At 49.6% G+C, this 26,612-nt stretch overlaps 1 protein-coding gene across 2 annotated transcripts in view; it reads right to left on the bottom strand.

Moving 5' to 3' along the window:
• Positions 1-5,413: 5,413 nt before the first annotated feature.
• The window catches only part of HRAS (HRas proto-oncogene, GTPase), a 42,743-nt gene continuing 21,544 nt past the window's right edge, over positions 5,414-26,612 (bottom strand). The window contains exons 2-7 of one of the 2 annotated variants that reach the window (XM_061463201.1): positions 25,087-25,154; positions 15,688-15,839; positions 10,932-11,110; positions 8,488-8,647; positions 7,856-7,980; positions 5,414-5,718 (exon numbers count right to left, since the gene is read on the bottom strand). In XM_061463201.1, coding sequence (XP_061319185.1) covers positions 7,861-7,980; positions 8,488-8,647; positions 10,932-11,110; positions 15,688-15,798 — 570 coding nt within the window. In that variant the 5' untranslated portion in view covers positions 15,799-15,839; positions 25,087-25,154 and the 3' untranslated portion in view covers positions 5,414-5,718; positions 7,856-7,860. The remainder of the gene's footprint in view (positions 5,719-7,855; positions 7,981-8,487; positions 8,648-10,931; positions 11,111-15,687; positions 15,840-25,086; positions 25,155-26,612) is intronic. The other variant, XM_061463202.1, reaches the window with a different exon arrangement.

Below are 26,612 nucleotides of genomic sequence, written 5' to 3'. Positions count from 1 at the left end.
CACTTAGCATTTACCAGTATTCCCACTAAACCCTTCCTTTACCTGTTGGAGCCCTTGCTCCTCATAGCTTTCTGACAACTCCTAACACCAGCTGTCTGGCTCTCTGATCCCTGTGCTGCTCCCTGCACAGAAACCACTCAACAAAGACCCACAAACAAGCTGCGCTCACCTCTGGTGTCCTGGCAGCCTCCTATGGCTCCTGTCCTTCCTGGCTCATCAACAGCCAAACCATCACTGCCAGGAGCTGGGGCAGGCAGCCCACGTCTCATCTTGTCACTGGATGGCTCTCTTCCAAGCCACGGCTGTGCTCCTCATCCTCCTCCCTGCCCACCACCCACAATGGCTAAGAGCTCAGCAACCCTGCTGCGTGCCTCTGCAAAACAGCAGCAAGTCAGAACTGAATAATTGATGCTAAGTGGAGCCTGGAGCAAAGCCAGGCCGAGGGAGGGAGCAAGGCTTTGGGCTGGTTCTGGGATGCAGCAGGGGAGAGATGGGTGAGCTATGTCTGGCAGCTTTGCACCCTGGCCTGTTTGGCATAGGCAATACTGGAGAGTTTGGCTGGGCCTGGGAGTCTTCCTCCTCTTTGGCTTGCTGTGCTGCTCACCTGCTGCTGTGGTAGTTGCATGATGCACATGTGCTGCTGTGCTCACATGCTGCTGTATTGCTGGTGTGCTGCAAAGGGGCTGTGGCATGGAGGCTGGGAGCTGGGAAGCAGAGCAAGGGTGCACACAGTGCAGAGCATGTAGCCCAAGCCCCAGCAGCCTTGGCTGGGGCCGGTACCTTGGCTCTTCTGAACCATACACCCTGTACTCAACCCACAAGGCTCATCTGCTCTAAAGGGAGCAAAGCTGCACATGGAGCCAGGCCCATCTGCACGACCCAGCTCCCACCAGTTGCTGGTAGCCAGGATGTTTGGTGTCACACCATCCTCTGAGAAACACCACCCCTTTTCTACAGTACATCATTAGGTATAAACCAGCACATGGAGAAAATAGCCCAGCAGCTGAAAAAGGAAGGTCTGCCCAAAACCATTTCCCAAACCCTACAAACCTCGGCAGCTGAGGAAGCCCACAGGGCATATACTAGCATCATCCTGGTAGCAAGGCAGTCATGCTCACCTGACAGGACACAGGCACCATGACAGCACAGGAGATAAGCAAACCAGAGCTGAAACAACTCAGCCATCATCTCTCTGGGAGACAAAGCAGCTGGTCCCACCCCTTGAGCATCCCTGCTCACTGGCAGCAATTACAAAAGAGCCAAAGATGAGGATGGAGATAGCTTTGAAGGCACACACAAAGAAATGAGTCCAAGGGAGTGGAGTCACCCTATTCTTTCACACAATAGAACAGGTTCTTCATAAGATACACAGAAAGATGAACTGTAAGAAACCTCCATCCTTGCTCCAAAACTGGTATCAGGTCCCTAATGGTACCTGCAGATAGATGGGGCGCAAATCCTCATCTGCCCTGTGCATGGTTGGCTTTGTTGGAGCCAAGAGGAAATGATATAGAAGAACCACTCGAGCTGGAAAGCTCTGTAGTAACAGAAGGGAAACCTGGTCTGCTCCTCCTCACCCAACCACGCTGCAAGTAAGGAGGATGAGGCCAGCATTTAGCCAGGGCTGCTCCATAAAACTCAAGACATTCATTCAACTACCCCCTCTTTGCCTATCAGGTATCTCTCCACCAATGAGTCAACAGCTGCCAGCTCCTGCAAACTCAACCCAGATGCTTGCAAAGCCTTCCACAAGCACTATGCGCTTGTGTTTTGGAGTCACCATTGCTGCTGGCTTAGGAATAGGCTCCTGTGGAAGCCCTCGCAGACCAAAAGGCAAAAATCTGTTCCAGCACTTAATCAGCATCTTTAAGGACTTGTAAGCAATTTTGTCAGTTGACTCAGCTGTGATGTCTTTGGAGCCCCAACCCTTCTGTAATAGGGTGTGGGGTGCGTCAATTATGTGGGAAAGAAAAGCTTATACATCAGTCCTGAGACATATGGACCCAACCAGACCAGACCTCCTCAGCCATTCCATCATTTAAGTACGGATTCAAAGGTAGCACTCCTCCATCACAAGAGATGCAGCCTCAACAGATAATCAGTGCGATGGTGCCTGAGGCCTTCTTAGAGGTGGTGTTCACACTTGCCCGAGATCCACAGCACAGCACCACATTTAGGCCAGCCTTGTCATGACCAGCTGAAGAGATCACAGCCACCAAATATGAGCTGATGTGCCCAAATATAGAAAAAAACTTACCTCTGTGCACTCCTGCAGCTTCCAGCTATGCAACTGGAATGGCTTTTCAGACTAACTGTACATTCTGCTTACTAAAGCTTGTGCCACAGAAGCAGAACTGAGATGGGCAACCAGCTCCTTATCATAAGGGAAACGACTGCAGGATCCGAAAATCACATCTTCCAGTCCAAGTACTTCTAGAACAAATGCACCTTAAGTAACGATGGGGAAAATCAACTAAATTGACTCCAAACCCAGCAATTCCTTCTCCAGACCTACATTCACTCTAATGAAAATGTAACCCTGATACTGCTTTCAGACTCAAGTTCAAATAACAAGCAGAGAACATGTAGTAAACTCATGTACTGACCTCCTGCCTGTCATGACCAGCAAGCTGCTAACCTGTACCCACATTACCAGCACCAAGTGAAACACCAAGTCCGAAGTAACAGCTCCACCTTAGTGAAGTGATACGATCTGGTTTGTGTCTACCCCGGAGATCAGATCAGAGCTGACATATCTTACTGCACATTGAAGATCTGTTGTGATTCTCCTGAAGCCAACCTCCTGGAACAAAGATGCAGTGCTGTATTAATACATAGTTTCAGGGGAAAAGGTGCAGTGTCAAGCTTTTAGCACCTCCTTTTGCTCCCAGAACTTTCAGCATGGACTTGATCACTGACCTGAGAGTCTGGGTTTCTTGTTATCTTCTAATTACAGCAAAAAGCTAACTAGTGGTGCTTCCAGCTCCTGAGATTGCCACGTTACTGACCAGCACTGTTTGACAAAGGGCGCTGGCTGCCTTGCTTGTGCTGGGTGCAATCCACAACATGAATGAGATTGGTCTGCAACCTGCTAGAATTAGAGCACCACCCATCAGTCAGATCCTCCAGTTCCAGCTCCTACCTGCCTAATGGAATTCTGAAGTGCTGTCCTATTGTAACACTGAGATGAAGGTGTACCCTGGCTGCTGAAGAACTTCTAGGTCCACCTGCAGAATCCTAGTGACTCGTAGCACATTGATTTAGCCGTACAGAAAATAGGACTATAACCAGCCTGTAGAAAAGAGGGGCTGGTTTGTGGCACCACTTGAAGTATACAGCCGTGAGGAGTGGCCCAAGGGAACAACAGTATTTTGCAACAAGAAGACACTCAAACAGCTAAGATAACACATGTGGCTTGACCAGACCCAGAGCTTTCCTGAGCAAGCTGGAAAACCTCACCCTGTGGGGTGCAGAGAACTCTCTGAAGGGGCTATTGTGTGACTGCAGGTGGTGCTTGCTCTCCTGACCGCTGGTGCTGCCAGAGCTCCTTAGCTCTCTTGACCGTGGCTCGTGGTCCTTGACTTTGGCCTCTGACTTCCAACCAGAAAGAAGATAGCTCTAACCACTGAGAGTTATCCAGAGTCCAGCCCCCGAGAGAGCTCCAAACACAGCGTTACTTCTCATCTGAAGCCCTCCAGATACAGATATCCCTTCGATCACCAAGGGCCTGGTGAAAGAGATAAGCTCTATTGCAGAAAACAAGCACCAGGTTCCTAGTGCACTAACACCACCAAGCAAGGGCCCCCACATCACCCCAGACATTAACAGTTAAGGTGAAGTAGCCCTGCCCTCTGCCCTGCCTGCAACTGCACACAAGCTGCTGACTTAGGAACAAACCCTGTACTTGCAGACTTCACACTTGAAACCTAGGTTGGGAGGTTTTCTGGTCCAGCCCCACCATGTAACACCAGACTCAGCATCTCAGCTGTCCTCCATCACGGGGACAGGCGCTACTGCAAACTGCACTCCCAGCTACAGGGAGTTACCTTTGGGTAACCAGAGCTGGGATCAGCCCTTCTCCCGCAGGAACTCGGTGCCAGGCAACTGCAGCCAGGGTGGGGTTGCTCCCCACAGCAGTTTGGAGTACAGGTACAAAAAGCAAGCCATTAGCACAAGTCCTCTCTTGCCCAGCCAAAAGCAACTCTAAGCAGCATTGTAGTTTAATGCTGCTGCCTGGCATGACAGAGGATGAGGAGTGGGATGGGAGATGCCTGCACGGATGCTGGGAGCCCCTGGGTGGGCTGTGGCTTTGTGCTGAGGGCGACCAGGGTTTCTGTATTGGTTTTGAGCTGTGAGATGTGACTCACACACTTTTCCTGCTGCTCCCAACCCCTACCAGCCCTGGCTCCTGAACCCAGCACCTCTTCAGGCCTGGGCTAGCCCGTGCAGAACAGCTCCCTGCCGCACTTGGCTGGATCACCTTCCTCCTCTGATGCTCTCAATTTGGGATGCCAGCTAAATTGGTCTGTGCAATACTCTGGGAGAGGGAAAGGCAGCAAGTACCAGGCTGCCTGCTGCACTGGGCACAATGCCTCCTCTTGGCCCTGCAAGTGAAAGGCACATGGGAGAAGCCAGTAAAACCACAGGCAAAAATCCCAAAGGAGCAGGGCTGAGTGAGGATGGGCTTCTCAAGAAATTAGCCCTTATCCAAAACACTCTTACCCACCCTAAACCCAATGACTGGAAGTCTGAATCCTTTAGTCTTAGTTGTTGAGCAGCCAGACAGCCGTCTGCAGTGCAGGAGAGTCCTTCTGCTACGTGCTCAGCAGTAATTAACCGTGCACAGGGCAGGTGAGGATTTGCATATCATTATACGCTGCTGACAGAATGGAACAGCCCAAGGTGTATGTTCTCTGCAGTGTTAGCAGAGGCACTGGCAGGGAGCAGAAAGGCCTAATTCTGCCTGTGGAGCACAAACATTTGGGAGGTGCTGTGCAAAGAGCTGCCTGGCAAAAAATAATAAATCAAGGAAGCAACAAACTGGCACCAGCTGAAGTGAACCCAGCTCTCAGATCTCCCTGACACTTCTTCCCTTCCAGGCATCACATCTGAGGCCATAAAAAATCCCACAAGGACTAGGCTGAACGCAAAGCACCAGGGGAGCACCAAGGGTGGTCCTACCAAAACTTGGGACAGGCAAAGGCTTTTAGGGACACGATGACAACTTGCTGGAGATAAACCAGCTCTGTCCTTGAAGGACACCCCATCCTGCTCACCTTCGCGGTCTGCAGCATGACCTCAGTCGGTGGAGAGCAAACCTCCGCGCCCTTCCCTCCCTGCCCATGCCACCAGCAATCCTCCCGGAGCACCAGCGGCAGCACCCTCTGGACGGAGGACAGAGCCATCAAGAAGGTTTGTCGAGACCATCAAATAATAATTTACTGTGATTTGATCTGTGGCTTTGTACAGTTGCTGGGGTGGGAGGAGGCCAAAAGAGGAGGGGATGAGGAAAGAAAAACAACAGAAAAAGTCGCTTGCCGCAGGCTTGGGTGAAGTGCGAGATAGTCCTTGGAGGGGCTCATGCTCCCCCTGTCCTCTTCCTCCTCCTCTTCCTCTCCCCCTATACTCCTCCTCTGAATCCATATGCTTCTTCCTTCACTTCACCTCTTTCCTTGCGCACTGCACAGTGGGAACCTCTCCAAGACACGGTCCAATCAGCTGAAACCAAAGAGGATGCTCATTAGCACCCATTCACCATCAGCACCAAGAGGGGCTGTTTCCATTACCCACCCCTCAGCATTCCGGGATGACCCTGCTAACGCCCACAGAGGGAAAGCACAGGGCTACACAGGCCTTAGAGGTCTGGACCTGGCTCAGCAAAGCATCTGCACATGCACTGAAGGGAAGAAGCAGATGGTCTGTGGAGTAATGGGTGAGCCTCGGGCATCTCACCAGACCTTCTGCCTCTGTCCAAACCTCACTGTGGGAAAGGGCAATGTCTGATGAGATCTTTCTCCCTCCTCCAGGGATGATGGAAACCACAAAGTCCAGGGCAAATGCAGCCAGATTTCCCCGACTCCCTGGCTACACACACAGCCTTCTTTCTCTTCCCCAAAACACAGCATGTCCTTGCCTGGCTTTTCCTTTTGCACCCTGAAGTTCCTCCCTCTCTTCTCTTGGCTACTGCAGCTAGAATAAGCTGGGATGCCTGGTTTCCAGTTTCTGCCTAAGCAGAAAATGATGTGGGCAACTCATGGGGCATGCTCTCTTAACAGAGGGGAGCATTTCCAAGAGATTCCTTCCCACCACTTCTTGCCCCTCTTTTTGAAGGCACAGCCTATGCCAGTGCTGGCCACCAGGCTGTGATGGGGACCAAGCTCCCGACAGTCATCGTAGGGGAGCAGTGGGAGCAGCAATGCAGAGCTCATGCCATCAGCTGTGAGCCAGAGCAGGAAATGAGCCCTGAACTCACATCCCCATCTGCAGGAAACGCTCCTGAACATCTGGAAAACCCAAACATCTGGAAGGCCTCCCTTAGCAGTGATAAGTGCTGGGCACAGTACTCGGCTTGGCCCCTGGGAGGCCTCACACGCACCTCTGCTGGGAGCAGAGGGGTGTGGTGCTTGGGTGGGTTTTTGCTCAGAGGAAGCAAATGCTGCCAAACATTTCTTTCCTTCTTTTGGGGGAAGAGCTCTGTGTGCTCACAGCCTTTGGCTCAAACAGCAGAGGAAAACCAGCTGCCCATTTCCACACTCAACGAGTCCCTCTTAGCACCTCCTCTGGACACTATGTACTTCTCCTTAGGACTCCAGCAGTTGTGTAAAGGAGTGAAGGGCCAGTCTGGCTGCGTGGGAGACCCCCAAAAGACATTAAGTGCAAAGTTCATGCGCACTTTTCTCCCACACCCCAGTCCTAGACATCCTTAGATGTACATCTCCCTGATGTACTCTTCCCAATTGCTTCTCTCTCCATTTCTGCCATGGGAGGTGGTTACACAGCCAGATGTTCGCAGGCATTTGGCTTAAGGCCACCCAGCTTATGCAGGGACACCGATAGGAGCTCTCCCTCACTGCTATCCAGCCAGGATTGCAATGATTTAAATAAATTCATCATTAAAAAACAAAAACAAAAAACAAGGAAAGAAGAAAAACAGGCAAGTGAACACAGACAATATGAAAAACACTGTTTCTGGCTCCAGCACGCCCTATTTATAAAGGCAAAACAGCCCCCTTACGGCTAATTCTCAACATTGCATCAGTTCCAAATATCCCGGGGGATACCTCTAATGGGGAAAACTCTTCCCAGGAACACAGAACTTTCACAATGAGACAGGTCTGCTCTGAAGCTTAAGGACAAGGCAATTTATGTGAGTGCATGAGTAGGCAATGAGCTCACTCAGCTCTTCATCTCAACCCTTCTACAGCCAGTCTGGTGAACACACAGTGACCCATGCACCTTCACACCTTCAACACCAGCTTAAGTCCCCACTCAGAGGGGCAGCATGGAAAGAAGCTTTCCCAGGGGAAGCACAAAAAAATATGTATTTTTTTTTTCTTTATTCAATTCTGTATAATTTTGCTCCACAAAATGAGGGGGAAATATACTACACCCCTTTCCTCCTACACACTTCCTCAGGAAAGTGGGAATTTCGACCTACCTGTATCTTGACAGAAAATGCTACTTCAGTCAAAAATGTGTGTCATTAAAACAATACCATTGCTGGAATTATTTCTGCTGCATTTGTTTGCAGGTGAGTGCATCTGCAGTCACCTCCTGCCCTGCTTCAAGTGTTAAGCCCCATCTCCTGCTTCCAATATAACCCTGCTGCACCTCATCTCCTCCTTTCAAAACTCACCGTAGTCACGATATCACACATTTACAGTTCATGCAGCCAGGGCCGCTCTCATCTGGGGGATTCAGCTTGCGCAGCTTGTGCTGACGGATCTCCCGCACCAAGGTGTAGAAGGCATCTTCAACGCCCTGGAAGAAAAGCATCTCTTGAAGCTCTTGAGATTCAGGCTTTCAGCAGCCTGAATGAGGTCCGCCAGCCAAGAGACAAGCCACCACTAGACCACTGAAGGTATCAGCTACTCCATTTCCACCTTTGTGCTCTGGAAGCCCGATATGGTCCTTCTGGCATGGGTATACACTACCTGTCAGTCTGCCAAAATAGACCATGGATAAGACTAGCCAAGTTCCCTGAGCTTAGCTGACCTGCAGTGACTATGGGGCTATTCCAGAACCCTGGAGAAAATCCTGAGAAGGTATTTTCCCTTCACTGTTGTCAAAGCAGAAATGAGGCACTTCTCCAGACTGGAGGCTCAAGCCTGAAGAGGGAATGTCCTGATGGAGCACTTAGACCTGAGGAAGCAACTAACCCTGGCTCTTACACCCACCTGTCTGCAGGGTAGTGTCAGCCCATTACTGCCTCTCCAGGACAGCACTGGAGAGAAGAAACAAAGATTTTGGTTAAACCCCTCCTCCTACCTGTCTGGTTTTGGCAGATGTTTCTATGTAGGGGATCCCATAACTCCGGGCCAGGTCCTGCGCTTGCCGGGTTTCCACTGTCCGTGCTGGGAGGTCACATTTATTCCCTACCAGCACCATGGGAACATCATCTGAGTCTTTCACCCTCTTGATCTGCTCCCTGCAAGAGTTAAGAGGTGCTAAAGTGAAGGGAGAAAAGGCATCAGGAGTCAGCTCCAGTACATTCCCCACCAGCTTCTTGGTCAAGAATTAACAGGTACACTTTGCTCCTGCCAAGTGCCTTGTGCTGGGCATCCAGGAGAATGTAAATGACCACAGCACATGAGTAAGCAGCAAAATAGCTAGGGCGCTTTTGCAAATGAAAATGGAACACACTTCTGCTCTTTAAATGCAACTGTTTACAAAACACAACTTGAAATGGTGATCTGTAATAAGACATGAGCTTAAGATAGTTAAGCTAAATAAAAATGAATACTCAAGCAGTTACCTGTGTTATTGCCAACGCTTTAGATCAAGTAATCCCCCTGAATGGGGATTTAAAAGAAATACTTAAAGCATCACACCTGCAATCAGAATCTGCTGAGCTGAAAAAACAGCTTTGGCAGATATAATCTTTTCTGCAGATGCAGAGGCAGGATTTGCTTCCTTTCGGTTTAGTTCAGGTCACTCAAAGTTGAGAAACCAACTGGGAAGCAAAAGATTCATACTGCTCACTTCTTCATTCCAACCTTGGATTTAAAACTAGGTGGGTGAGGATGAGATCTACCAGTTCTAAAAATCTTAAAGGCCATTATCACTACAGGCAATCAATTCAATTCCCTCCCGATAGATAACAACTTCCTTTGCTTAATAAATCATTTAACTTCAGATGCAAAACAGCCTTTTTTCCTTGCCCGTGGACCCAGATCATTTAAGATGGTTTTATTTAACTAATAAAAGCAGTATTTTAAATGCTGATTCCTGCATTTAATTGAATTCAAATTTCCATCTAAAGCAGCTGGACACGTATCACACATTAAAAAAAAAAAAATCAATCATCTTTTTTTAATGGAGCAGAACATGGTAATGAAGTCTGACTGTATGTACAATACGCCATAAAGCCACTTAAATGTTCCATGTAACATCCTGATCAGCAAATGCGAGTACTAAATTTAGTGCCCAGGCTACACTTAGCTGAAAAGAGATACCTCCTAATGGTCACAACCAGGGAGAGCCAGCGGTTCCCTGGGGAATATTCTTTTAAAAGTGAAAACACAAAAAGCACAGGCAAAACAAGATGAAAGCCAGTGATTTACATCATGATTAAAACCAGGCCTTGAAACCAAGCCACCCTGTGAGTGATTCACAGGCACCAGCCCTGGCACAAGGATGAACGCTGCTGAATCCCTCAGGTGCTTTAGGAAAATCCCATCCTTTGTCCTCCAGTTAAGCTGAAACAAGCCAAATTAGTCCAACCATATAGTTATTACACTGAACATGCCTACTAACTGGTGAGTGAGACATCTCAACAGCTCAGAGCAGCACCTGTGACTATGGAACAAGGAAGGGCCGTGCCTGCACTCAGAGCTGCGGGATTATCTGGGACCTGGGTTTATGATGAGGGGCTGGGGTACATGGTTCCTTGGCGGGCAGTGGACAGAGGACAGAGTGGGGACAGGCAGAGTCACCTCTTGTATCCTCTGCAAGTGCCTCTCATCACAGCCAAGCCTCAAAACAAATGCATATGGCACAGAGATCCCTCCCATCAAGGTAACCAGGGAAGATTTCACCTCTTTGGCTCTCCAGCTTTTCAGGGGTGATGGCAGCAGGGGAGAGAAGCACGGGTGCAGCCAAAACAGGAGCATACCGGGATGGGGTCTCTGCTCTGCCACTGCCCTCCCAATACTTGCCATTCCTGGGCAAGTCGCCTCACCAGGGTTTTGACTCTCCTGCTTCATCCTTGCCCTGGTTGAAACCAAGCTTTAATGGGCCAGGACTGCCTCTACCTGCATGTGTGCAGCCAGCAGACTGCAGCCTCACTGCGACAGCTGACAGCAGGGGAAGCAGCCCCCCTGCCCTTCCCAGCCTCCTCGCTCAGGTCCCAGACCCAGCAGAAGTCACTGAGATCGATTGCACTAACAAAGCAATTCCATTAATTAGAGAGGGACGGGAGGGGGTCAGAGAGGATCAGCTCTCTCTCTAGTCACCATAAACACTTAAACATTACATTATCAACTCTCCAAAGGCCACAAGCAATCCCTTTGGATGGGTTTTATTGGAGTCACTGACATTAGCCGTCTGCTTCACCTCTTCCCTGGGGAATGGCCACTTCAGCTAATTGTCTTTGCCGGCAGCCAGCGTTTCCACCATGGGGCCTGATCTAAAAGGGAGGGCAGGAGGGTGCAGCAGCAAGGCCTTCCCTTTGCACAGGGCAAGGGAGAAGGGGCCCTTCCCAGGATACCAACCTGTACTGGTGAATATCTTCAAAGGACTTGGTGTTGTTGATGGCAAAGACGCAGAGGAATCCTTCCCCCGTTCTCATGTACTGGTCTCTCATGGCACTGTACTCCTCTTGCCCTGCAGTATCTAAGATGTCTAACAAGCAGGTCTCTCCATCGATGACAACTTGCTTTCTGTAGGAATCCTGCAGGCCAAGAAAGAGCGAGAAAGGGAGAAGGATGTGTTAAAGAGGGGCCTGTGTCCACCCAAGTGAAGGGATGCAGACAGTGCATCTCTTGGAAGATGCTAGGTCATGCTCTGCCTGGGTGTAGCTCCCACTGAACAGCTGACTCAATCTGTTTCCAAAACGGGAGGGAAAAGAAAAACAAAAAAAAAGAAAAATGGAGCAGCCGAGTGGGTTTACCTTTCTCTGGAGAGCCACAGAGAAGACAGTCCCTGGCTTGCTCTTACCATTCCCAGCCCTGCCTCTGGCAGACCAGGGGCAGCTTCATCTCTACCACACTGCATAGCACTTGACAACTATTTTCCTAAGCTTTGTTAAGTCCCAGCTAATACCTTCTGCTGCCAGCCCTGCCCAGGTACTAGAAGAGGACGCACAGGAAAGGCAACACTGGCCAGTCACGGCTTCCAGCCACCATCTGGGATCTGTGTGGCTGGAAGGTGTTTAAGATCACCTGGAAACCCAGCGCCTCCAATGCATCTCAGATCAAGCACCGGAGGTGATGTGCCATCAGTGAGGCTGCAAACTGTGCTTGATGGCAAACCTCTTCTTCAAACATGAGAGAAAAACAAAATAAAAAGAAATCACACTGTGAGAAGGGTGCTTCCCACAACCAGTCTGTGCCCAGAGGGCTCCAGAGGAGGTAAGGACTATCCAGGCAGGTGCCTTTGAAGTTGGGGGTTTCCCTGCAACTTATCGCAGCTGGAGAAGGCCTGAAAATCACCACAGGCATCCCTGAAAAGGTTTCATTTTCAAAGCAGGCTCCTCAAAGCACTGCTCTTCCCCACTGTGCCTCTCTCCTGTGGTCAGTTTCATCAGCAGGGATGCTGCTGGGGCAGCCCCTGTGTGGAGGAACAGCACCATCCCTCTCCAACAGCTGTTCCCTGGGCATGGCGGCAGCATCCTCAACTCCCAGCACGAGAAGGAAACCAAAGTGAAAGGTATGAAAAAGGTGTGAGTCAGCAGCATGATTTCTGCGCCACTTGCAGAGGCTACAGCTGCAGTTTAAATTCATTCAAATGTCTGCTGCTCTTCTGAAGACCACAATAATGTTATCAGATGAGCTCTGCAGGTCTGCAGACAGACAGTGTAGCAAAGGCCACTGACAGGACCAGCAGCAGCACACAAAGGGAATGGGGCCAAGGCGGCCTCCACCCTTTGGGTCATTACTACAGCATCATCTTCCTGGGCTAATTAATGTCTTTCTTCACCTTATGGAGAGGGATGTGAAATCAGCGGAGATGAGATCTGCTCTGCCACAACCTTCTCAGCCATGCCTTCCCAAATAGGGGACTGCTGATCCACCAGGAATAAGTGTGGAGTGATGGGCTGGCTTCCAGCCAACCACTCTGAAGGCAACTGGCAGGCTGCCCTGCAGGGATGTGCTCCCATTTCTAATCAATAATGTATCTGGAGCCTCCTCGGTGTAAGGTAAAAGAGCACTGGTTTCACCTCTGGGGCCCAGTGCTTGACAGGGACTGGCACAAGGGACCCCAGCGCCTGCTCTGCCCAGCAGAGCATCCTCCCACCCCTGTGTCCTGGCTTGCATCCAAAGGACCAGCCTCAGCACACATGTTCACAACTAATTGCCAAGTCCCCAGTCTGAGGAGCCCTCACCAGCAGACAGGACACCTATGGAGAAGCAATCCCACATCTCAGCTCAGGTCATCAACAGCCTGCCTGTAAGGCCAGACAGCTCACTAGCGCAGCACAGGCATTATCAGCCTGGTACCCTGCTCCCCAAGGGAAGGGGACAAGCTCTCCTCACCCTTGTTTTGTGTCCAGCTTCATCTAACCCCTCTCAGGATACTTGGGATGGCGGCTCAGCCACCCCTGCCACACTGCCAGGTGACCTGCCTGCTGCTGCTGCAGGGGTAGCTGCCACCAGGCACCAGCATCCTGCAGCCTCAATGCTCCTCTGCAGCCCCTCGCATCCTACCTCACCTTCTTGTGCAAGAGAGAGTGGCTGGACCCAGCTATGAAGTGCCAGGCAGCAGAAGCAGTGTCCACTTGGGGTTCAGACTCAGGATCCCAGATAGATGATGGGAGCATCCCATGTGGGCTAAGGGACCAGCAAAGAGGTCCATTTGTTAAATGCTACAGTCAGAACATGACCAGAGGCTTGAGAAGGCCGTTACTAGCTGACTGCTAGAAGCTGGAAGATGAATCAACCTTTTTCTCAACACAATCCAACTCCATCCCTGCTGATTCACCATGGGACACTGCCAGTAGCATACATTTCCTTGGTGTCTTGGCCCTCCTGATCCAAAGTAAAGGTCTTAAAGCTCATCAAGAGCCCAAGAGCAGGCATGTGAGCACGTGCTGTAGGTTGGCCAACACCGAGTTACAAAGCCAGACATTTGCACTAGTGAATCAGGAGGGCAGGAGGAGGGCAGGCACTCAGTTGGGGTCTGCCACAGACGGGACAAACTTTCTTCTTCATCCCTCCTGCCTTGGGGAGCATCTTCTCAGTGCACCCTGACCCACTCACACCTCCCCTTTGCAGGGCAACCTGCGCTCATTTCATTTAAGGAATGGGTAACACCTTTGCTCCATGCATGTATCTCTTCCTTTGCCTTTTATCCTGCTCATTTCAGCATTGCTCCGTTGTTTGTTAGCCAGCTGAACAGTCAGAGTCAGCTCCTGGGCATGATCCAAAGCTGCTTAGTCACAGGAGGGTGGTTTGTTGGTCACATTCATATAGCTGGCAGGTAATTCTCTGTGCATCCTAAATCCCCGTAAAATTAAGTATAATTAAGAAGAGTCACCCTAGAATGAGTGAGAACATTGCCAGGGTGGGGGATGCGGGGCACAACCAAGGGAGCTACAAAGGCATGAGGGATGGTGGGAACTGCAAGTGGAAAAGCACCAGGGGCAAGAGAGGTGAAGAGCAGCTCATGGCTGCTTTAGGAAGAGAAGAGCAGAGTGGGGCTGGGAGAAAACAAGGGAGGAGAGCAGGCATCTCCCAGGGCACGGCAGGAGCAGGCAGCGTGAGGAGGGTGTGCTGGGAAATGCCATGGAAGGTTTACATTCCCCGCTGCCTATTTACATGGAGAAAAATTCCCTGCAGGGTACATACAGGGGCAGGCAGCTGGAGACAGAAAAGACAGGATGCCAACGCAGTACACTGGGTCAGAGCTCCCTCTGCCCACCCTGGAGTCCAAGAGAGGACCCATCCATGCAGATGTCTCTCCCCAGAGAGGTTTCCCTCTGCCTCTTTTGCCAAAACCAACCTGGAATGGTTTTTTAAGAAAAGGGAGGGAAGAAGGCAACTGCATCCCTAAGCAAAGTGCAGCAATGAGACTCAGGAGCCCTTAAATTAAATTCCAGTCTCTGCCATGGACTTTCTAGGTGACCTTGGCCAAATGATGCAATAGCATATGCTTTTAAGTGCTTTCCCTCCTTCCAGTCTCTGTAGGATTGCAAGACTATTTCTGCCTTTCTACTAAGCCTTGTCTTGCTTGTTTATTTAAGTTGTAAGCTCTTCAGGGTGGGGACTACACATACAACACCTACCACAATAGATTTCTGGTCCCAGCTGGGGCTCTTTAGCCATTATGATAATAATAACTGCAGCAACCACAGCTGCATATTTACACATCTGGTAGAAAATCCTCTAGGAGTGCAGAGAGAAATGTTACTGTCCAAGAAGCATGACAGAGCTGTAATCTGCCTTCCCAGGATGGGCTTACTCCTCATGCACAGCAGCAGCTCCTGCCCACATCTCCCCCAAACAAAGGCACAAGTTATGCACGGGGTAACTAGCATCTCACTAGCAATGGTGAAAGCAGTCGGAGAATGGAATATATTTTCAAAAAGTAAAAAACCCCGACAAAACAACAGTATAATGGATATTGACGACCAGACTCCCTCTCTCTACAGCCTAGAGGAGAAGAGGGTCCCTGTCTGCTTCTCCAGGCAGTCTGATGAGCTAGACAGGCCAGTGAAACCATCCATGCCAACTGTGAGACCCATACATCAATCTTTAACTCCTCTCGATGGAGCAGAGGCAGCACTCCGTGAACCACAACAGTTCAACAGCTCAGCACGTCTCGCTCAAACCACAGGACATCCATAATACGACCAAGCTCTGATAAAACCCATTTCATCAGTAAATCTCAAAATACCCTGCTTGAGAAGTCAATATATTTACTCTGATTTCACAGGAGAAATGGAAGCACAGGCACAAAATGGCTCTTCAGTGCCAAACCTTTAACCCCTCCCTACACCATCACCTCAGCAGAGTGGAGGAGTTTTATGCTGTCTTTCAGTCCCTGCCTGGCTCTGTCCTCTTTTGCTGCCTCCCTTGCAGTCACTTTTCAGCACCACTGTCCTTCTGCAGAAGGCACAAGTCAATCACTGCAACCTTTGAACATGTGCACAGAGACTCAGAATAGCTCTGCGAAGCAGAGCAACACCCCTGCTTTAGTTCAGTTAAGCTCACCCCTGCTTGAGACCAAGCTGAACACACTCTGGATTGGAGGCAAGGTGAAGAGCAAGAGGAAGACATGTAGACAGACTCCCTGCCCAGAGCCACTTACCTCTATCGTGGGGTCATACTCATCAACAAAATGGTTCTGAATGAGCTGTATCGTCAAAGCACTCTTCCCAACACCACCAGCTCCCACCACCACCAGCTTATACTCAGTCATCTTCCAGCTGACCCCAGCTCAGGACTTCCAGGAGCACCCACCTACAAGGAGAAAAACAGTATTAGGAGAGGGGGTCCTTCCCATGACTGTCTGCACTGCAGCAGGGCTGAGCAATCAGCCCCCTTTCCTGCTGGGAAAGGCAGAAATCTGCAAAAACAAGCCTCATTCCTCAGGTATCAAGTGTTGCTGATATCTTCTGTGCATCCCAGAAGCACCCAAATGCAGTGAGGTCTGTGATCTGGCATGCTGTAACACAGAGACACCTAATTCTACAAGGCGGAGGCAAAGGGATACCACTCTTGAGGTTTTAATGGTCTTTTTAAGTTGCTTGACTTCAGCAGGGATTGACGATGGGACATGGTAAACCCGATTCACTGCTATTGTGGTTGGCAGAGCCACCCCTCAGCTCCTTGGGGTGAAAGCCAGCAAACGACCATCAGGGATGCAATGTGTTTTAATGTAGCTTTATGAAATTACCACCCTGGTCTCTCATCTCAAGTTTGCAGACACGTCACCAGCCTGGCAAGTGTGGCCTGGAAATGGGGAGACGGCAGGATGGCACACATACCCCAAGGGTCAAGGGCTTTCTTACAGTCTTCCTACCCATCACATTTAACTATCCTGGGAATCTAGCCACAGAAAATTACACTTATTTCAGTCTGCACCTCCAGCATCCACTGTCTTCTGCTTTTATGGTCCGATGCTCTGGGGTCTCAAACATTGAGAAAGCCTCACCTAAACCCATGAAACTTGATCTAAAAGTACAGCATGGAACTGCAACAGCCAGAGTTATTTAACCTAATACTCTCTGCTAGTAATAAAGGTTACTTTAAAATGGGCAAAATAATCCACCAAAATGAATACAAAACCCTGTTTATGCTATGATATGCTGCAATCCTTTAGCCTGACTAGATGCAAACTTCACATATTCCCCTAACAAACCTCAGAAGGGAGTGTTCCTCATAAGAAATCTGGCTGTGCAAATCAAAAGCAAACCCTACAGTAACCAATGTAAGAGGTATGTTTTTCCAGAAGTACTCAGCACTGTCACTGATTTGTCTTATCTCAAGCTGGCGATCCAAAATCACTAGATAGATTTGAAAGTCTTAGCCAACATGATCTGGATGTCAATGTCCATGGGGGCAGGGAAAAGTTCCACCCCCCCCACCCTCCACCCCCCCTTAGCTCCATGGCTTCATCCCCAAGGCTGCGTTAAGACCTCAGACCACAAGGCAGGTTTGAGCTAGTGGCACATCCACAACCCCTGTCCTCCAGCTAACAATGCCTCCTGATGCACTGGCCATCTCAAGAGGGAGGAGGGAGCAGAAGAGGCACCCCTCCTCCCAAGAGATGAAGCTGGCATGTCCCACAGGGGAGAAAGAGATGCTATCATGAAAGGTGCTAATTGGGAATGATGATTAGGGTCAGGATGAGCAAACCAGCTTTTGCAGCACTGCGTACTTGCCACAGCCCCTCAGCAGGAGAAACTTCAACCCACTCCTGCACCTCATCCCCTAAATTTCTCCTCCATCTCCACCAAGATGAACAAACTTTAACTCAGGAAGACCCCTTCATTCAGCTGCAACCCCTGCCCACTGCAAATTACCCCAGGGTCAGACACTGGTCCACAGCCATCACCTGCGAGCTGAGGACATCACCCAGACAGCAGGTACTGCAGATACAAGCTCATGGTTCCCCTGGCCCATCACCACCTGATACAGCCTGCAACATCACTGCACAGAGATTAGACAGTCTTCCATCCCCCGAATGTTAAATCACTCCATGCTCCTCCCTGGGCTCACCAGCCCAGCTCCTGAAACCATAGAAGCTGGTACAATGTGTGCCGGCAAAGGCCACTCTAGACCCAGGCTGCATCTGATGCATTTGCTAACGCTGCAAAGATCTAATGGAAATGAGGCCAGAACTTTCTGCCTTCAATCCCCACCAGACTGCAACCTTAAACCACTCAGACAGTTCAATCACCCACTCAAGCTGGGAGCAGTCAGACACAACTGCCTCTTGTCAAAGACCTTTTCTGAGCTGCTGTCTCTGTAGCAGGAAGGCAAACAAAGCTCATGCCCTTCTCAGCATCCAGAGTCCTGAAGAAGGGCAAGGGAGGGTGTGTGAAAGAGTAACCAGAGCAGAAAACACAATGTCCTTTGGTTACTGTGCCATTCTTCACTGCTGGAAAAGCTGAAGGTTGTTAAACACTGCGGAAAAGTGTGACTGTGGGAGAAATGAGGTGAAAATAATGCGATACCCAAGGTCCATACCCGAAAGTGCCACTGCTTCCCAGAAAAGTCTGATGTGCCTCTGTTCTGGTGCCCAAGGGAGAAATGCAGTTTGAAAGCAAGGCTATGTAAGACAATCTGTTATCACACTGGCTGTGTGCACACTGCTCTGTTAACGCACACCCTCACGTATGCATATGAACTTCCCACATACACTACTTCTCAAGGACAAGAGAAATCCCCACCCCAGGCTTCTTGTCTTTCAGGAAGACACAACCGCCATGAGGGACTGTGACAGGCTGAAAAGGGGACTGAGAAGCAAACACTGACTGACCCTCTCCACCAAACAGTGCTGGCCAGGAGAGAGGATCACTCTTGCAGTGGAACAGATGAACACAGAAGGGTCTCTACAACCAGCTTCCATCTTTCATACAAAGCATGGAGATCTGCAACCCCTAGCAAAACATACGGAGGCTGTAAATAAAACCCTGCAGCAGCTACAATGGACCTTGTTCTGCATCTGATGCTGATGATGTAGCAGCAGCCATGACGATGCTCAAGGGTACCTGCACAACCACCAAGGCCTATTGGACTTGCAAAGCAGTGAGAAAACCCTAGACTCAATATGGGGAAGGCATGAGTCCCTGAGGACAGGGTCCTCCCTCGAGACCACTGCAGTGGAAGGCACTGCTTGGCCTATCTCTTCAGAAGACCCTCAGCCCACACAGCCACACCAGGCTCTTGGTCCACACTGCAGCAGGATGTGGAGGCCGAGGTGGTTACTCACAGCAGCTTAAGGGTCTTCCCCAGCTCAGGGCTGCAGCTGAAGCTGCTGCACCTTCGCCAACTCTTCACCACCCCACATGCCTTCCTCTCCCCAGCAATGGCAGAAGAGGCTCTGCAGCTTGCTGAGGATGGCAAAGTCCACCTGATTGTTTCATACCATTGCTGCAAACATGTCCTAATATAGAGCGAGAGTGTGGGGAATGATGGACAGCTCTGGGTGCGAGAGCTGCCTGAATTAATGTGTGCTAAAAATCAATGTTCAGACAAGCTTGCTCCCTTTCCCGAAGGACCCACGCTGCAAGCTCTTCACAGGGAACATGCAGACCCAACTGCTCATCAGAGCATATGCAAATACCACAGAAGGAGGAGCCTGGCCAAACCTGCAGGGAAAGCAGGGATTTCCATATGGCCAACGTCTGTTACAGACTTAGGCAGCTGGTCTTATCCCCAAGCTGACCTTACCAACACCACCTCATAGCTCCCCATCACAGTCTGCTCCTGAACATGGGAAGAGCAAGGCTGCCCAGTGACACATGTACAGGTTTCGATGCCTCATGAACATCATCACCACCACCACTTGGGCTGGTTTAAGAAACAGCCATCCCAAGCCAATGTTTCTGGCTCTCCTAAAATACAGAGGCAGGGGAGAGAGAGTAGAGCTCCTGCCTCAGAGGTAGCAAAAGACATTCCAAGTTTTCATGCTCAGTCTGGGGATCCACCAGACAGAGGTTTACAGCCTATTGGCTGTTGTGAAAGCTTCTCCTGATACGAGGATTTCCAAGGAGGATAAACAAGAGCTTCTATTTCTTAGCAGCTAACGCAGAGCCCTGACAGAACTGACCACAAAATAGCAGGGAAACACGAAAGCACAGCCTCTCAGTCCCACACACTGCAGGAACAGCACTTCTTCCATCCTCTGCAAGCTCTTCAAGATCTGAAAGCCTGACACCGGTTGGCATCTTCCCTGCCCATCCAAATTTGTCATCTTCGAGGTACTCAACTGTTGCACTCCCAGAAGCTGTGCACGGCTGTCCAACAAACAGCTGAGCAAGACAGGGAGGAGGACAGCAGTTCAGGAGCACTGCTGGGGAAGACGAGGGCTGGGATCCATGTGCCAAGCCAACAGCACCAGCATGGAGCCAGAGCTGCTGCTGCTGCATTTCCTGACCTCGTGGATTTTCTCCTGTAGTGAGAGGGCTCCTGGCTCCCATTCAAAGCTGTCTAGGAAAGCCTCGCCGAGTGCTTCCGCCTGGCAGCAGCAGCTGATCCCAGCCCAGCAGTCAGAGCCACGCAGCTCTGGCAAACAAGAAACATCTGCCAGCCTCACACAAGAAGCCACACAAGAGAGCAAGCACCTGGCCCCGGTGGGCATCAGCATCCTGCCTTTGTCTTGCAGGGAGGAGATGAAGGTGTTACGTGAGGACAGAAGGCACATCTTACCTTTCTCCCCTGCCTACACGTGCTGGGCAGCTTGGAGGCTTTGTCCGCAGAATCAAGGACTGAAATGCCTGGCACAAGCTTTTGCAGGGCTAAGATCTAAAGCAGGTGTAGGCATCAAGGTTACAGGGGTACCCACTGATCCAGCTGTCCTGCAAAGAACAACTTCACATTCTTCACGGTCCCTATTCTCCAGCATAGAGCTTCCTCTACAGGGGAAGAGGTGGTTTTGGGGCCCTGGCTGTGAACCCTCCAGAAACTCACTCGGCAGAAGCAGAGGTGAGGAACTCCAGGGGCTTGGCCCCACCAGTATGTCCCATTACACCACTGCAGTTTCAGGAAAATCTCAGGTGTCGAGCAGAAAGGATTTGCAGTGGGTTTCCAACAGATTCAACACAAGGGAGGCTCTGACACCCTTCCAACAGGATCACCAAAGAAGCTTTCTATGTGTCCTCCCTTTCCTCCCATCACCTTATTTCTACCCCAGGTTGGACATCAAGCCAACCATACAAGCCAGGAGATATTTTTGTGAAGCACTGCTGTACTGAGGCCAGCCATGACAGCTTCACAACTGTTCATTAATAAACATTCACCCTCTATGTGTCCACTGGGAGTCTGCATTTAAAGGCATCAAAAGTCAGTTTCACCTCTGCAAATCTCTTTGGGCACATCTCAGACTGGGCACCCTTTCCTCCAAAAGTCCCTTGGAGATGAACCAAGAAGCCCTTAGACCATAAATGACATTATGTTTGACTTTATTTCCCTTCAGCAGAGATGCCCTGCAGGCAGAAGTGGTCTGCAGTCCTCTAGGAGAACAGCGCTCACCTCAGCCTTTTACCATGCCTGCAAGTTGGGAGCCCAGCAAGTCCAGGCTCCTCCATTTGCTCACGTACAAAACTATCCCAAACATCACAAAATACAGCCTCTGAAGGAACCTCTCCAGCATCATGAAATGCCACCTTTCATTTTCACTCAAGGATCAAAATGCTGATGTTCTCCATGGCCTGCCTAGCCTGAAAGAAATCAGGCAAACAAGCCTGGCAAGCTGATGCTCTGTTATGAATCACAGCCTATCCAATGCTTCATTTTAATCTACTTGTTGCTTTTTAAATTAACAAGTGGGCTGCAAATGCAACCCAATATGCTTGTTGTTGGCTTGCTGGCTGCGTACCCCCAAACTCAGACAGCGCAGCCCACAGACAAAAAGAGAGATGTGACAGAAGTTGAAAATGGTGGCCCTGCTTTGGAGAAATGACTTGGAGATAATAAATGTCTTCGGGGGGGGGGGGGGGGGGGGAAGAAAAAAGCCTAAGAGGAACAGAATGGCTTCTTCCACATTCTGCAGGCTCTTCAAGATCTGAAAGAAGAGGCAGCTTATCCTAAGAAACCCAGTGTAAGAATATTGCTCCAGAGGTAAAAAAAAAGAGATAAGGAATGACATCATGTAGGAGGCTCAAAACACAGGCATACATTCAAGGAGAGCCCTGGGAGGAAGAACAGCAGAAAGCTGTGGGCAGGTTTAAGGCACAGGCAGGTCTGGAAGAGAGGGACTGCCTCTCCATAACAGCCATAAACATGTCCCAGCAAGGTGCAAGCCATGGCTTTGCAGAATGCAGAAGATCTTGAACCCACACAGACAGGTCCTTGCACCGGGCCCAGCCCTTGCATGGTTTCCAGATGAAGCACCTCTGGCAACAAAACCCCTCTGCCAGAGACTACCCACCTGCAGAGAGTTTGTGAAGTCCTTGCTCATCTTCCCGCTCCACAAGAGATGGAAGGACAAATGAGATGGTACCATCCTCACCAAAGTTGCTGCCTGTTTTCTGTTCCCTGGTTCCTACTTCAGCTGCAGGTCCATTTACACTGTCCTTGCTTTCCTTTCCAATAATAAATATTCTTAATAAAGTTCCTTGTTGCCCGCGTACTCTAACAAGAACAACTGGGAGGCAGCTATGCCTAAACCACCCAAAACAGCAAACAGCCTACACAAGTCAGGAACACAAACAAAACAGCTACCCCAAGAGCTCTCCCTCTGGATGAAGTTATTGCCCCCCCCCAGCCAATACAGGCCACCAAAATTACTATGCTCCAAAGAAGGATTAGGAGGCCGCTTACCTCAGGAGCTTATAAACCCAGACTGCTTATTGCCTAAGTCTCCAGCATCATGAACATAGGGAACAGCACACCATCAGGCAAGTCTGACAGGCACTGGGATGTGCTTGTGAATCGCAGTGGGATCTTCACCTCCCACCATCACCATTGCACCCTTCTCCCTGAAAGCAAGAAGCCCATCCCACCATAGTCTCTGCAGAAGAACCAATCTTCCAAGCGAAGTTCCACAAAGAGTAAGCATGCTGCTCTGCAGGTTACCTGTGCCAGTCCACGGAAAGGTCTGAAGGAAACAAGCAAGCAAACGGTATGTGCCACCCAACTGCTGAACACAGACCCTTAAAAAAGCCACAAGCAGATAGGAAAGAGCACCTGGGCCAGCACCCGAGTAACTAGCTGAGAATACCACTGAGCTCACCTTTGGAGAAGTTATTTTTAAATCGTGCCCATGATATGTGATGTATTACTTAAGTGCTGTTTGACACTCTTAGATGAGCAAGAGTGGCCTGCGTAAGGGAAGAGGAGGCTGCAGTTTTGCCCGAAAGCCTGGTAAAGGTGGATGCACGATGGCAGGAACACACCACAAAGCAGGCTGGGACAACAGGGGACGACTAAATCAAAACTGAGCTCTTATCTCGCAGTCAGGACTTAGGACCTAGTCTTGACTCTGCCAACGCATGTGGGGACGCACCATGGGGTAGGAAATGCTCTCGCTGCTGACATGCAGAAGACTGCAAACTGCTCCTTTGTTTTCATCTCCTCTCCATCTTCCCAGGGCCAGGAAAGTGGTTCATGGGCTGGGCTGGCAGCTCTCCACCTCACCCTGGAAAAGAGACCTCTCCCAGGCCTCCCAGCCTGCTTCAGAGAAGCAAAGAGCAAACTCTGTGTAACGGAGAGGCCAAGGCAGAGCTCAAGAGGCAGCTTTTAACCTTCCTTCGCATTAATGTGCCATCTAGAAACACAAAGTCAGCATGATGTACCTTGAGCATATGAAGAGATGGACAGATACCATAGAAACAAGACCCACATTATAGATTATACTAAATGTAACTGCTAAAATGTGTGGTAGGCAACCACAACCCAGGCTCTGAGCAATCTTTTGATTTGCTAGACTCAGTACCAAATTGTATTGATTTTCCCACAAAATATAAGGCACAATGAAGTAGAAACTTGGACCAGACAAGGACGTAGCACCAGTGTAAGTGGATCTCTGTAATTGCAGCTATTAACAGGGACAGAGAACATCAGGCTTTGGGGTAAGTGCTACCCAGTAATGGGGTAGGATTAAAAGAGATACTGTCTCCAGGCTGGTTTCATAAGGTACCTGATTGTCTTCTGCCTGGTCCACTTGGTTGTGAAAGGAGCAGACACAGGCAAGCTGCCAGGGAAAGGTACGGCCTCTCCCAGGACCCACCAGTCCTGCCATCATGCTACAGCATGTCACAGCCAGCTGGCTCTCTGCTACAACAGCGTAAGATGGGACAAATTCAGATCTCAACACGGAGCTGCAAGAGATGGAGCACCCAGTGCTAGAGCTGGGGGTGGTGGCCATGCATCATCAGAAACACTATCCTCCTCCTTGTACAGACAGGCAAGGGGATGCAAACAAACCAAGGGACTCTCCCAAGTCATCAATGGGCTGTAAAGCTGGGAACTAAATTCAGGCAACATGACTTCCCATCCGGGGTCTTCACATGAGACAAAAAAGCTCTCAGTAGAGGTTTCGGATGAGAAAGCCATTGGTCTCTGCTGGGTCTTTGTGTTGGGCTGTCAGAGCTGACAGCTCCATCCCAGCCCAGCTTCTCTGAACAGAGATAATTGGGGGGTCAAGGTACATCAAGTGGGAAAGCACAGAGTCCATAAGAGGCACTCTGCTCTCTAACTATGCTAACGAAATCACAACTGGGTTGTGGGCACAGGCAGCCAGCAGAGAGGCAGCTGATGCTCCGATGCACAGATGCTGGCAGGGCTGGGAGCAGAGGGACATGGTGAACACTGCTGCTCTTTTCCCTGCTCAAAGCCCAGCTACAAGAAAGGAGAAAGCCATTGGTATAAGGTGGCCTTGTGTATCATTTAGAAAAGGCCCAGTCCCACCCAACCTGAGCACTATCACCGAGTATCAGGCCAAAAAAAACATACCCCATAATTAAGAAATGCATTGCCCCTATGAGATTTCCATGCTCTTCTCCCTCCCCATCCTTCCCTGTCCATCCAAAACAACAGCTGACAGGGAAACATTATGAAGCTGGTTTCAGAAAATGCATCTGAGCCATTTTCACTGAGAATTTGCAATGGAAACAGGTTTAGCTGTTCAGCTTCCTGCTTGTCTTAAATCCTGACACATATATAATTTTATAGCAAATAAATGGATAAGGAAACAGGATATTTGCATCTGGAAAGTTTAAAGAATTGTTTTGACAATGCTCTTAGGTTTTCATTTTTTTCTTTTAGCATTTAATGGATAAGGGACTTTTCAAAAGGCCAGGTTTTGGAGCAAAATTAGATTACATGAGTATTGGTAAGCTCCAGTCTCCAGAAATAAACCAGTTCACACAGCATATGCCCTATTGTACTACCGCTCCTGCAGCAAAAAGGCCCAAACAGCAAGCCAGAGGCATTAGGATTGTGTGGAATGAAATGGAATCTGTAGGCCAGCAGCAGAAAAGCAGACAAATTAGTTTGGAACAGCAGGAGCCCAGTCTGCTGCTGCCCATACGGCACTCACCCTCTGGATGGATAACCGGTCCCGCAGAGAAATTAGGGTCCTCTTGTCTGGGGATGGCTCAAGTCCCCCTAGAAGGAAAAGAAATACAGAGGAAGAGTGAGAAGGCTCCCTCTCTGCAGGGACAGCCAGCTCTGGGTGGGTTAGACTCAGACAGGTGTATCTTAGGGGACCTTTCTTTAATACCCAATTTGGCTCCCCCAGCTTCCCTGGACAGCACCTAGGATTTTGTACTGAAGGCGAAAACAAGAGTTAACCCTCATCCATCCCTTTCACATGTGCTATTTCACAGGCCATTAATCGTATCTTGTGAAGTTTTACCTTTTCCAGGGAAAGGTGATACAGCATTATTTTTGCCCTCATTTTTCCAGACAGAAGGTAGAGCAGCACAGGTGCAATGGCATCATCTCCACAGGCTAGCTACACACAAGGGACAGTACGTTTTGGCATGAGGGAAAAAGACTGAGCTTCCTTCTTGCCTTTGCATTCCCAACGGGACACTGATAAAAAGCTGCTCATGCAGTTCATTCAGAGGCAGAGCTCAAAGGAACAGCTTGAGTGACCCCAAACAGCCAAAATCAGATCCTTCCAAGAGTATCTCTTTTATTAGTAAGCCATTCAATTTACATGATCAAATGTAACGATCATCCTCCTACATTAATTTGGCCCTTGCAGACACACACCCTTGTTTATTAGCAGACCAGGGATGAAGGGGAAGGTGGCACCACAGCAAAAAAAGCAAACCTGCAGGGCTTGCTTTAGCAAACGTGGGAGAAGGAGATGAGGAAAATTCATTACAAAAGCAAGAGATGAGGCATCTTAGGGAGCCAACAAGGGGGCAGCAGGATGACAAGGTAAAAGGAAGCGAGCAGGCACCTGCTGCTGGGACCCCATCCCTGCTCTTCTTCCCATCAGGACACATTACTAGCAAAGTGACAATGCTATCACAAGCATGACTATGCATCAGTCATTATGCAGCAGATATTCAGGATCACACTGCTTATTTACAGATTCAGCAGCTGCAGCCTGGAGGGATGGCGACATTGAGGATGCCTGGCACAGAGGTCTGGAGAAGACCTCCAAACACAGCCAAGGGAAATTAATTCATCACAACCAGTTCTGAAGCCAGGCAGAGCCAACCAACACATTGTGTGCAATACAGAGCAACCATCACACAACACTGACAGAAACAGAGGTCTGAAAGTTAAGACATGACATTTAAGTTTGCATCAGCAGATGAGATTTAAGTCTGCATCAGCAGACTTTGTTAAGTTTGGGTCCTGGATTACACAAACGTCACTTTGCTGCTTGTGCTGAATCTCAGCCACAACAGGCTCGTTAACGTGAAGCTCATGTCCCCTCCCTCTGCAGCAGTCTGGATTTAAAGAAAAAAAACAAAACCCAAACAATGTTGTTGTGGGTGGGTTATTTAAATGCATCACTGTCACAGCACAGAGCTGCTGCAAATCAGACTGAAGATGTATACATTACAGCTGTCCATACTGAAAAGGGAGGACTCTCCCTTGAAC

This window comes from Pezoporus flaviventris, unplaced genomic scaffold (assembly GCF_033815535.1).
Source record: "Pezoporus flaviventris isolate CSIRO_AGI_PZ_B2104156 unplaced genomic scaffold, CSIRO_AGI_Pfla_v1 ptg000036l, whole genome shotgun sequence".
Taxonomy (NCBI): Eukaryota; Metazoa; Chordata; class Aves; order Psittaciformes; family Psittacidae; genus Pezoporus; species Pezoporus flaviventris.
Note: the sequence above shows the minus strand (reverse complement) of the source record. Positions and strands in the feature narration are given on the sequence as shown.